A 13,600-nucleotide genomic window follows, 5' to 3' on the forward strand; every position below is an offset into this window, starting at 1 on the left:
CACAATGTAGGCTGCGTCCCAAATGGCACCCTGTTCCCTATGTAGTGCACTACTTTTGACCTGGGCCCAAAGGGTAGTGCACTATAAAGGGTATAGGTTGCCATTTGAGGCTTAGCTTTAATATTTCCTCAGTTTTCCTCCCATTTTTTGGTTTCTGAAATGGATAAGGATTCGAGCGGATTAAAGCCATACCAATTAGCTATTTACTCTGGTGAGGTTAATGAAGGATTAAACCATGAGTTAGGACCTCTCAGGGACCCCAGCCCAGACCCCATCTACAGCAACATAAGACTATAGGCTCAGCCACTCACAAACGTACAAATGAATCCTGTCACTGGGCTTAACACCTCAAGCACACACACACACACACACACACACACACACACACACACACACACACACACACACACACACACACACACACACACACACACACACACACACACACACACACACACACACACACACACACAAACACACACACAAGCCTATCATAAAATCTCAAAACTCACATTTGTCCCATCTCACATCATATTAAAAGGGAACTCCAGAAAAGCAAAAAAAGACTCAAAAAGAGGTCAAATCCAGCTGGAACAGACCAACCCTCCTCCTCATAATAACTAGACTGTAGTTCCTACCTGCACTAGGTTCCACCCCTCCAGTGACTCAGCAATGATGGACGTCACGGACGGACACACCCCTCCAAAGATCATCAGGTGTTTGGGTCCGTAGCATATGGCATCGAAGAAGGCCCTCAATCCCTTGGCGTTGTCACACTGCATGGGGAGAGAGTGGAGGTTTGGGGTAAGGAGGGAGGGAGGGAGGGAGGGAGGGAGGGAGGGAGGGAGGGAGGGAGGGAGGGAGGGAGGGAGGGAGGGAGGGAGTTAAAAAGCTGCATAACATTTTTCTGGGCTATTTTGGGCTGGGATGTGGCTGGCATGCAAAAGTGAAAGCACAGATGTAATTATGTTTTGTATTGCACACCTCTTACAGCAGCACAGCAGTATGGGGATGCCTTCCATGATGGCACCCTATACCCTATATAGTGCCCTACTTTTGACCAGGGCTCAAAGGGGCTCTGGTCAAAAGAAGTGCACTACATAGGGAATAGGGTGCCATTTGGACCTTGGTGTTCAGGAAAAGTGTTTGTTTTATTTTATGAGGCACATGAAGCCAACAAATGAGCTACATTTATATGAGGCTCCTACACTTATGTAATGCATACCTGCATCATTTTTACTGTAGGTGAATATGTAGCATTGCAATAAATGTTTATACAATGTATGAGTACATACGAGAGGAGAGAGAGAGAGAGAGAGAGAGAGAGAGGCCATCCTGCTACAGCAGAATGCAGCCATCTCACATCACTATGGCAACGCTCTTTGCTCTGTAGAATTGCGGGAGAGAGGGAGAACAGGAGAGAGAGAGAACAGGGGGGAGAGACGGAACAGGAGAGAGAGAGAGAGAACAGGGGACAGAGAGAGAGAACAGGAGAGAGGGAGAACGGCAGAGAGAGAGAGAGAGAACAGGAGAGAGGGAGAACAGGAGAGAGGGAGAACAGGGATGAGAGAGAGAGAGAACAGGAGAGAGGGAGAACAGGAGAGAGGGAGAACGGGGATGAGAGAGAGAACAGGAGAGAGGGAGAACAGGAGAGAGGAAGAACGGGAGAGAGAGAGAGAACAGGAGAGAGGGAGAACAAGAGAGAGGGAGAACAGGGGCGAGAGAGATGGAACAGGGGCGAGAGAGATGGAATAGGGGAGAGAGAACAGGAGAGAGGGAGAGAAAAGGAGAGAGTGAGAACAGGAAAGAGGGATAATGGGAGAGAGAGAGAGAGAACAGGAGAGAGGGAGAGAACAGGAGAGAGGGAGAACAAGAGAGAGGGAGAACAGGGGCGAGAGAGATGGAACAGGGGAGAGGGAGAACAGGAGAGAGGGAGAACAGGGGCGAGAGAGAGAACAGGGGAGAGAGAGAGAACAGGGGAGAGAGAGAGAATGGGAGAGAGAGAACAGGGGAGAGAGAGAACAGGGGAGAGAGGGAGAACAGGAGAGAGAGAGAGAACAGGGGAGAGAGAGAGAATGGGAGAGAGAGAACAGGGGAGAGAGAGAACAGGGGAGAGAGGGAGAACAGGAGAGAGAGAGAACAGGAGAGAGAGAGAACAGGGGAGAGAGAGAGAATGGGAGAGAGAGAACAGGGGAGAGAGAGAACAGGGGAGAGAGGGAGAACAGGAGAGAGAGAGAACAGGAGAGAGAGAGAACAGGGGAAAGAGGGAGAACAGGGGAGAGAGAGAGAACGGGAGAGAGAGAGAGATGGAATAGGTCTATTGATTGCTATATGAGCTCTCTAAATGGTTTTCTGTGATTTTCTGAGTTTGCAACCATATCCTAGTCTGCGGTAAACACTTCTTGGACATAATTATTGCCAATCAATTCAGGATGTTCTCCTGTGTTTATATAGAGTCTGAGGCGATGTCCACCTTGGCGCAGAGAAGCTCCACTTGTGAGGTGGTTTCACGCTGAACTAGATTTCTTCCTAGAAGGCGCTGTGCGACTCAGTGGCAGGGATGAGAAATCGTACAGAGGACCTCAATGGAAATAAGCCTTCGGGCTTTATTGTGTATCATGCTCTAACATTTTGTTACGTATGTAGCGTTGTCTCTGGCTGGAGCAGCATACATAGTTGTAGTGACTGGTATAATTTTGAAATAGTTTAGTGTGTTGACATCCTCATGTCTGTTATATCAATATTGTTTTTATTTAACTTTTTATTTCACCTTTATTTAACCAGGTAGGCTAGTTGAGAACAAGTTCTCATTTACAACTGCGACCTGGCCAAGATAAAGCAAAGCAGCGCGACACAAACAACAACACAGATGAGTGTGCAAGTAGCGGTACTGGGGTGCAAAGGAGCAAAATAAATAACAATATGATGATGAGGTAGTTGGATGAGCTATTTACAGATTTTCAATGTACAGGTGCATATTGATTGATTGATTGTAGGTAAAAGTATTTGTACAGTTTAAAACATAAAAAACCCTTATGTATCTTCCTCCTCGTCTCTCAATTTGGCATAATAAAACATATTACTCCCCATAGTCAGGAATACACATGGTTCACACGTGTGCATTCACTGGCACATCTTATATATTCAGTTAACCGAGTCCAAAATAGCTGTGAGACCGTGGAAAGCCTAGTGTGAAATGAGAGAGTAGGTGATTATGCGCAGCGGGCATACGATATCTTGTCCACATGGTTGAATAAAACAGCAGGGTTTTTAAAAAGATATCTCATTTACATATTATCTTGCTCTCACTCTCACTGTCTCCATCTCACTCCCCCCCCCCCCCGACTCTTATTTATTTCCAATTGCTCACAACCAGCTACCAAACTACAGAACTACAGAAGGTGAGCTTTTCTGTATGTTACTATGCTGAAACACAAACCCTGTTTATTATTTATGCATAGTCACTTCACCCCTACCTACAAATGACCTCGACTAACCTGTACCCCCGCACATTGACTCGGTACCGGTACTGAGTTGGTAGAGGATGGCGCTTGCAACGCCAGGGTCGTGGGTCCCATTCCCATGGGGGATCAGTACGAAAAAGTCTGATAATGTATGCACTCACTACCGTAAATTGCTTTGGTAAAGAGCGTCTGCCAAATTACTACAGGATACATCCTTCAATTCCAGAACAAAGGTTTGTATGTAATCATTATTTGAACATGGATGTTTGAAACCTTGATTTGCCTGATCATCAATTGGTCTGTTTGTCATTAAGGAATGCATAGCACACATTAGATTGAAAACACAGGAGGAATCTTTGTATGTTTCATGATATATATATCACTGCTTGTGTGATTTACACAAGCCATCATACCGGGCTGTTCCATGCCTTCATCACCCTTCCCTGTGAATCCTTCAAATGTAAACAGCACGCTAGTTATTGTTTATCTTCAAACGCTATAGGGTTAGGACATCAGATGAAACAGGGAAATGAGTCTTCCACATTTAACCCAATCCCTCTGAATCAGAGAGGTGTGGAGGGCTGCCTTAATCCACATCCACGTCATCAGCGCCCGGGAACAGTGGGTTAACTGTCTTGCTCAGTGGCAATACGACAGATTTTAACCTTGTCAACTCAGGTATTCGATCCAGCAATCTTTCGGTTACTGGCCCAACGCTCCTACCCGACAGGCTACCTGCCACCCCATAAGCAGATATACATTCCAATGAGGTCTGTGATGAAATATGGTTTCCTGGCCCCGGGGACGAAAAAGGTGACCTCACTCTACACCCCAGCCATTATTCCTTACGGCCAAAAGCCTCCCATTCAACGGTCACAAAGTAGCGGCCAACCACCACTATGCTGGGGCTATTTTCAGTGCCAGAGAGAGGAGGGGGGAAAGAGAGAAAGGGGGGGGGGGGGCTTTGAGCGGCGTCAAACACATGCAGACCAGTCTGCTTTCTCACATTCTCTCTCTCCCTCTACTTCTGTCAAACACTCATCCACACAGCCACACAATCTGGCATGCTGGTGGTGCTTTGACCACCGCCACGTTGCCTAGGCAACCCACAAGGCAACGCTTTTGAGCTGTAAATAAAGGAGGAAGCCGGGCCGGGAGCTTGGTGGAGCTTGGTGTTTGACAGCTATATTTAGCATGTGATTGGATGGCACAATCACAGAGGCATTAATCATAAACTACTCAGAAAGTGGAGACGTGTAGGGGTTAATGGTGGATGCAGTTTATGAACAGTGAGAGACAGAGAGAAGGAGACAGGTGTCGCAAGAACAAGTACTCATAAAACCAACCAACCGTTCTCTCCACAATTATGGCTGACTGTCCCATCTTTAGACACTGTACAGTTCTGCTCTCTGCATCAGATATGCCTTAGAACCCAGTAGTAGACAAATCTAGTTAATGTCATACAGTACGTCAGAGTCTAAGACAGTGGTATTCAAACTTTTTCAGCGGGGAACCTTTTTCTACCAGAATTTCTGGGGACCCCACCCAAAATCTAATGATATAAAACCTTCAAATCGGTAAATTTATATTTTTAAATCAACAAATAACCTTAAATTGATTGCATTTTCAGCTCTTATTAAAATGAAGTGAAACCAATAAAATAATCTGGACTTTTAATTTCCACCCCGGCAACCCCACTGCAGTTCCCCACAAAGGTTTGCGACCCCGACTTTGAATACCACATGTTACGTCTATCCTGCCCAAGCTACACTATATATACAAAAGTATGTGGATACTTTAAATTAGTGGATTCTGCTAGTTCAGCCACACCTGTTGCTGAGAGGTGTAAAAAAATCGAGCACACAGTCATGCAATCTCCATTGACAAATATTGGCAGTAGAATGGCCTTATTGAAGAGCTCAGTGACTTTCAATGTGGCACTGTCATAGGATGCCACCTTTTCACCAAGTCAGTTATTACATTTCTGCCCTGCTAGAGCTGCCCCTGTCAACTGTAAGTGCTGTTATTGTGAAGTGGAAACGTCTAGGAGCAACAACGGCTCAGCCGCGAAGTGGTAGGCCACACAAACTCACAGAATGGGACCACCAAATGCTGAAGCACGTAATGTTTAAAAATAGTCTGTCCTCAGTTGCAACACTGATGACCGAGTTCCAAACTGCCTCTGGAAACAACATCAGCACAAGAACGGTTCGTCAGAAGCTTCACGAAAGGGGTTTCCATGGCCGAGGGTTGGCTGGAATGGTGTAAAGCTTGCCACCATTGGACTCTGGAGCAGTGGAAACACGTTCTCTAGAGTGATGAATCACCCTTCAAATCATATCAAACTGTATTTGTGACATGCTCCGAATACAACAGGTGTAGACCTTATTGTGAAAATCTTACTTACAAGCCCTTAACCAACAGTGCATACATTTTAGGTCCCCACAAGAATAGAAAAACAAGTGTGTGTGTGTGTGTGTGTGTGTGTGTGTGTGTGTGTGTGTGTGTGTGTGTGTGTGTGTGTGTGTGTGTGTGTGTGTGTAAAAGTGTGTGTGTGTGTTGACTGGTGATCCTTGATGGAGAGAACTGTGGCACACATAATCTGCTCTCGACACACAGGCTGTCCGTTAGCTAATGACATGCACAGCCCTCACAGGGCCACAACATATGACATGCCAAATTCCAGGCCTCCATTTGGAGACGGCTAATGGCTCAGACAAATATGGAAGTGGAATGAAATGAAAGACAGGGAGAGAGTGAGAGTGAGAGAGAGAGAGAGACAAAGTGAAAAGAATACAAATATACAGAATATTGTGCATGCAAAAAGGCACTAAAGTAATACTGCAAAAAAAAACATGGCAAACATTTTGGCCAAATGCAAATCCTTATGTCTGGGTCAAATCCAACACAACGCCTCACTGAGTAACTGCCTCCTTATTTTCAAGCATGGTGGTGTATCAGCTAAGGCGGTGCCGACAGAGAGGGCTGCCTCGCTTCTAGTCCTTAGGTAACATTGCAGTATTTAGTTTTTTTATGTACTATTTCTTGTTGTTAGCCCAGAAAATCTTAAGTGTTATTACGTACAGCTGGGAACAACTAATGGTTATCAGAGCGACGACAACTTACCAGCACTACGACCAGCACTACGACCAGGAATACGACTATCCCAAAGCGGAACCTTTGTCCGCACCACCCAGGGCATTTGAACTGATCCCAGAGGCCGACCCAAAACAACGCCGCCGGAGAAGAGGAAGACGGAGTGGTCTTCTGGTCAGACTTTCGGAGGCGCGCACACCACCCACTGCTTCCGAGTATATTACTCACTAATGTCCAGTCCCTAGATAACAAGGTCGACGGAAATAGGGCAAGGGGTGCTTTCCAGAGAGACATCAGGGATTGTAACATACTCTGTTTCACGGAAACATGGCTCTCTCGGGATATGCTGTTGGTAAAGCCACCTGGATTCTCCGTAAAGAAGAAGAGCGAGGTTGTATGTTTCATGATTAACGACGCATGGTGTAATTGTAACAACATACAGGAACTCAAGTCCTTTTGTTCACCTGACCTAGAATTCATCACAATTAAATGCCGACCGTATTATCTCCCAAAATAATTATCTTCCGTTATTGTCACAGCCATGTATATGCCCCCTCAAGCAGATACCACAACTGCCCTCAAGGAACTTCACTGGACTAAATGCAAACTGGAAACCATATATCCTAAGGCTGCATTTAGTGTAGCTGGGGACTTTAACAAAGCTAATTTGAGAACAAGGCTACCTAAATTCTATCAGCATATCGTCTGAAGCACTCGCGCTGGAAAAACGCTGGACCACTGTTACTCTAACTTCCGCGATGCATACAAGGCCCTTCCCCGCCCTCGTTTCGGCAAATCTGACCATGACTCCATTTTGCTCCTCCCTTCCTGTAGGCAGAAACTCAAACAGGAAGTACCCGTGCTAAGGACTATTCAACGCTGGTCTGACCAATCATAATCCACGATTCAAGATTGTTTTGATCACGCAGACTGGGATATGTTCCGGGTAGCCACAGAGAATAACATCGACGTATACACTGATACAGTGATTTTCTAAGGAAGTGTATAGGAGATGTTGTACCCACTGTGACTATTAAAACTTACCCTAACCAGAAACCGTGGAACTGAAAGCGCAAACCACCGCATTTAACCATGGAAAGGCAACTGGGAATATGGCCGAATACAAAAGTGCAGTTATTCCCTCCGCAAGGCAATCAAACAAGCAACATGTGAGTATAGAGACAAAGTGAAGTCGTGGCTCTGACACGAGACATATGTGGCAGGGTCTACAGAAAATCATGGACTACAAAAAGTAAACCAGCAACATCACGGACACCGAAGTCTTGCTTCAAGACAAACTAAACACCTTTTTTGCCCACTTTGAGGATAATACAGTGCCACTGACATAGCCCGCTACCAAGGACTGTGGGCTCTCCTTCTCTGTGGCTGATGTGAGTAAGACATTTAAACGTGTTAACCCTCCCAGATGGCATCCAGAGCCGCATCCCCAGAGCATGAGCAGACCAGCTGGCTGGTGTGTTTACGGACATATTCAATCTCTCCCTATCCCAGTCTGTTGTCCCCACATTCTTCAAGATGGCCACCATTGTTCCTGTACCTAAGAAAGCAAAGTTAACTAAACTAAATGACTATTGCCACGTAGCACTCACTTCTGTCATCATGAAGTGCTTTGAGAGACTAGTGAAGGATCATATCACCTCCACCTTACCTGTCACCCTAGACCCACTTCAATTTGCTTAAGACCCCAATAGGTCCACAGACGATGCAATCGCCATCACACTGCACACTGCCCTGCCCCATCTGGACAAGTGGAATACCTATGTAAGAATGCTGTTCATTGACTACAGCTCAGCATTCAACACCATAGTACCCTCCAAGCTCATCATTAAGCTTGAGGCCCTGGATCTCAACCCTTCAGAATAGCCTTCTGAGAAATGAAGGCTATTCCATGCGAGAAATTGCCAAGAAACTGAAGATCTCGTACAACGCTGTGTACTACTCCCTTCACAGAACAGTGCAAACTGGCTCTAACCAGAATAGAAAGAGGAGTGGGAGACCCCTGTGCACAACTGAGCAAGAGGACAAGTACATTAGAGTGTCTAGTTTGAGAAACAGATGCTTCACAAGTCCTCAACTGTCAGCTTAATTAAATAGTACCAGCAAAACACCAGAAGGCCAGCATCCCAGAGTTGCCTCTTCACTGTTGACGTTGAGACTGGGTTAAGCTAACACAACGTGCCATTGGAACACAGGACTGATGGTTGCTGATAATGGGCCTCTGTACACCTATGTAGATATTCCATAAGAAACCTGTCTTTTCCAACTACAATAGTAAATTACAACATTAACAATTACAATGTCTACACTGTATTTCTGATAAATTTTATGTTATTTTAATGGACAAAAAAATAGCTTTTCTTTCAAAAACAAGGACATTTCTAAGTGACCGCAAACTTTTGAATGGTAGTGTATGTTTATACTGTATTCTATACTATCTATTGCATATTAGCCTATGACGCTCTGTCATTGTTCATACATATATTTATATTTAAATATTCTTATTGCATTCCTGAATGGCCAAGTTACAGTTTTGACTTAACTCTGCTTAAAAATCTCTGGCAATACTTGAAAACTGCTGGCAAACAATGATCAACAAGGACAAAGCTTGAAGAATTTAAAAAGAATAATGGGTAAATACTGCACAATCCAGGTGTTCAAATCTTACCCAACACTTACCGTAGACTTACCCAAGAAGCCTCACTGCAATAATCGATGCCAAAGGGTTTTCTGACATGTATTGACTCAGGGAGCTGAATACTTATGCAACGACTATACAATGAATGTATATTTCTTGAAATGTTCCTGATTTACTGACCTTCATGTCATATAGTAATAATGGACTGTCATTTCTCTTTGCTTATTTGAGTTGTTCTTGCCATAATATGGACTTGATCTTTTACCAAATAGGGCTATCTTCTGTATACCACCCCTGACTTGTCACAACACAACTGATAGGCTCAAACGCATTAAGAAGGAAAGAAATTTCACAAATGAACATCTGTTAATTGAAATACATTCCAGGTGACAACCTCGTGAAGCTGGTTAAGAGAATGCCAAGCGTGTGCAAAGCTGTCAAAGGCAAAGGGTGGCTATTTTGAAGGATCTCAAATATAAATATATTTTGTTTTGTTTAACACTTTTTTGGTTACTACATGATTCCATGTTATTTCACAGTTTTGATGTCTTCACTATTATTCTACAATGTAGAAAATAGTACAAAATAAATAAAAACCCTTGAATGAGTAGGTGTGTCCAAACTTTTGACTAGAACTATATTTTTTTTCCACTTTGACATTACAGAGTATTTTCTGTAGATTGTTGACAAAAAAATGACAATTAAATTCAAGTCGCACTTTATAACACAATAAAATGTCAAAAAATCCAAGGGGTCTGAATACTTTTGCAAGGCTCTGTATAAAACAGATTATATATTTCCCTGACACACAGTCTGACCTAACTAATCCTCTCAACTAGACATAGGATACGTCCCAAATGGCACCATTTTCCCTATATAGTGCACTACATTTGACCAGAGCTCTGTGGGCCCTGGTCAGAAGTATTGCGTTTTAATGGAACACAGGTGCTATTTGGGACATAGACACAGCCATTGAAACGCACCATACAGGGAGGTGGGGGATACTTTGTGTGGCAACAAGTGATTGTATCACAGGTAAAAATGTCTATTTAAATGTGCTGTCCAGTATCGTTCATAAAATAAATGTAAAAAATGAAAACTCAGGTTTCGCTTAATCGACAACAGCCACCTACACTATATTGAAATCAATGAAGCGGAAAACAAAATCAGTTACAGTAACATTCATTACTTTCCAGGAAAAATATATTCCTGGTCAATATAATCTCTCAATATCCAGCTCCTTCAAAAGGATTTAATAATCTGACTTTGAGTCACGTGTACCCTTCTCTCTTTCCAAGTGCCGTCCTGTGGTTCCGCTGTATTTAGATCAATAACTGTACAGGGTTTCCCATGGGGGCCTGGGAGGGTTTCAAGCCTCAATTTAGGTCAAACAGTCCCAAACGTAATCTATTGACAAACAGGCAACAGACTCATCGAGTCAGTCATCACTATTTTCACATGCAGCTCTATGGGCACCACCAGTAACGTTACAGTACCGCTCACTGAGGATGGAGTGTGTGTGTGCTTGAGAGTGTGTGTGTTTGTTCCCCATCACCTAGCCCTATTGGGCAATAAACTGGTCCACTCATGCGGAGAGAATGACCTCCTTTTTTTCAAATGACCATAAAGACATGCAGCAGCGGAAATTGAGAGAGCTGGGACCGATACGACACATGTCAACCAGATTCCCATTGAGATCTCATGAAAGGCTATGGAGAGGGAGGAAGAGAAGGGAATGGAGGGAGGAGTGGAGAGGAGATGGGGGTGTGTATGCACTGAGCATTCTGACTCTGTGGTAACATTTATACAACAAACCCAGGAGTATTCAGTGAAAGTCCAACATTGATTGACTGAGTGTGGAGAGGAGAGAGGGAGGACATGGTGGCTTTTTTCAATCTGTTCCTCCCACATCACTTCACTTCCTTACACACACCAAAAAGCCATTAAAACCCTCCCCCAGTCTAGAGTGTAACCAGAAGACTCTGATTGCCTCTAAAATCTACTCTGACAGACAGAAGCTCAGAGCTCCTAAAGAAGCCAGTTGTTTGGCCCGAGCCTATCTCTCTCCCTAGGTTCACAGCTGGAGAGGTTTATTAGACTTCGTCCAAAATGGCATCCTATTCCCTACACAGTGCACTACTTTTGAGGGCTCTGGTCAAAAGAAGTGCACTATGTGGGGAATAGGGTGCCATATTGGGAAGCAGCCTTTGACTATTGGCATCATGGTTGGTGTCGCGCACCCAGTCTCAGATTACCACGGGATAACAACAGCAAGTGTGGCAGGTTTCAAACCACTTTGGTTCTCTCACGATACCGGATAAGCCCAAATTGGCCACTAAAACCCAGAATCACAGTGAACACGTTGAGCCTTTATTAGCCAATCTGTGCTGAGCAGGGGGAAGGGGGATGCAGTAAGCCTATTACAGGTCATTCTGCTTTTTACAACAGCATGTTGTGCAGTGTCCCGATTTCCATACAGTCATACCGTTTCTGTACCATCCCGGGGTATACGGTGTTACGGAACGTGCACACAAGGGGCACTATAAAAAACATGTTAAAAAACAGGGCTCTTGATCCAGGTGGGGATTGAATGTCTCTGCTGTAACCAAGAAGCTTTATCTTGACATCTAGGCACTTAGCTATTAAGTTAGCAAACCAAATGCACACCCCCACAGCCCCTGCTGAAAATCATTTTGTCGGTATTTCGGAATATACCCCGGTATATGGTATAAACGGTATATGGTATAAACGGTATACGGTACAAATGGTATGTGGTATAAACGGTATACGGTACAAACAGTATACGGTATAAACGGTATATGGTATAAACGGTATACGGTACAAACAGTATACGGTATAAACGGTATGTGGTATAAACGGTATACAGTACAAACAGTATACGGTATAAACGGTATGTGGTATAAACGGTATACGGTATAAACGATATACGGTATAAACGGTATGTGGTATAAACGGTATACGGTACAAACGGTATACGGTATAAACGGTATGTGGTATAAACGATATACGGTATAAACGGTATGTGGTATAAACGGTATGTGGTATAAACGGTATGTGGTATAAACGGTATAAACGGTATACGGTACAAACGGTATACGGTATACGGTATAAACGGTATGTGGTATAAATGGTATACGGTATAAACGGTATACGGTACAAACGGTATACGGTACAAACGGTATGTGGTATAAACGGTATACGGTATAAACGGTATACGGTACAAACGGTATACGGTACAAACGGTATACGGTATACGGTATAAACGGTATGTGGTATAAACGGTATACGGTATAAACGGTATACGGTACAAACGGTATGTGGTATAAACGGTATGTGGTATAAACGGTATACGGTACAAACGGTATACGGTATAAACGGTATGTGGTATAAACAGTATACAGTATAAACAGTATACGGTATAAACGGTATGTGGTATAAACGGTATACGGTATAAACAGTATGTGGTATATACGGTATAAACGGTATACGGTATAAACGGTTTGTGGTATAAACGGTATACGGTATAAATTGTATACGGTATAAACGGTATACGGTACAAACGGTATACGGTATAAACGGTATACGGTATAAACGGTATGTGGTATAAACGGTATACGGTACAAACGGTATACGGTATAAATGGTATATGGCCCAAGTATAAACGGCAGACAGTTGGAAGGTTAAGGGATATAATAACTACAGTGTCATCCGTGGGAATTCAGCCAATCACACCTACTGTAGGAGTCACCATGGCTGTCTCAAATGTAGAGTGCTACTTTTGACCTGGACTCTAAGGGAATAGGGTGAAAAATAGATACCTTTTTACCTTTTTACAATTATCAGTTTACTTCCTGAATTGAGCAAGTTTTGAAATAAATAGCTTCTCCTTTTCTGGTTCTTAAGAAGTCATTGAAAAGAGATGCCCTTTTCACATTATTGAGTTAAAATGTCAGTTTACTTGCCAAATACACTCTTTCTAAAAGCTATTAGGAAGGAACTGGGTCCCTCCAATCAGCCAGCCTATCTGCTTAATTTGTAGAAAAGGAGAAAACAGACAGAACGAGAGGAATGGGCTATGGAAGAAAGGCCATTATCAAGTTAATTATTTCTTGCCCTGAGGTCTTCCACTCTCCACAGGAAGCCTGTACTAGAGCTCAGAGGGGGTGGGGGACGGTGGGGGGTGGTGGGGTTGGTGGAGGAGGGTAATTCGTCACATTTGGGATAATTGTGGTAATACATAGAGCAGTGTGGCATCAGGATGGATCAGTAGCCTGATGCAGTATGTCCAGCCACAGGGCCAGTAGTGTGGATGACGGGATAGGATGAACTCAGAGCTGGAGGAGAGTGTGTATGCGGGGGTCTG

At 43.9% G+C, this 13,600-nt stretch overlaps 1 protein-coding gene across 1 annotated transcript in view; it reads right to left on the bottom strand.

Moving 5' to 3' along the window:
• Positions 1 to 13,600, bottom strand: part of gabbr2 (gamma-aminobutyric acid (GABA) B receptor, 2) — a 358,754-nt gene that overhangs the window by 272,775 nt on the left and 72,379 nt on the right. The window contains exon 2 of the mRNA XM_014142790.3: positions 639 to 776. Within this exon, the coding sequence (XP_013998265.1) occupies positions 639 to 776 (138 nt within the window). The remainder of the gene's footprint in view (positions 1 to 638; positions 777 to 13,600) is intronic.

This window comes from Salmo salar, chromosome 14, assembly GCF_965601325.2.
Source record: "Salmo salar chromosome 14, fSalSal1, whole genome shotgun sequence".
Taxonomy (NCBI): Eukaryota; Metazoa; Chordata; class Actinopteri; order Salmoniformes; family Salmonidae; genus Salmo; species Salmo salar.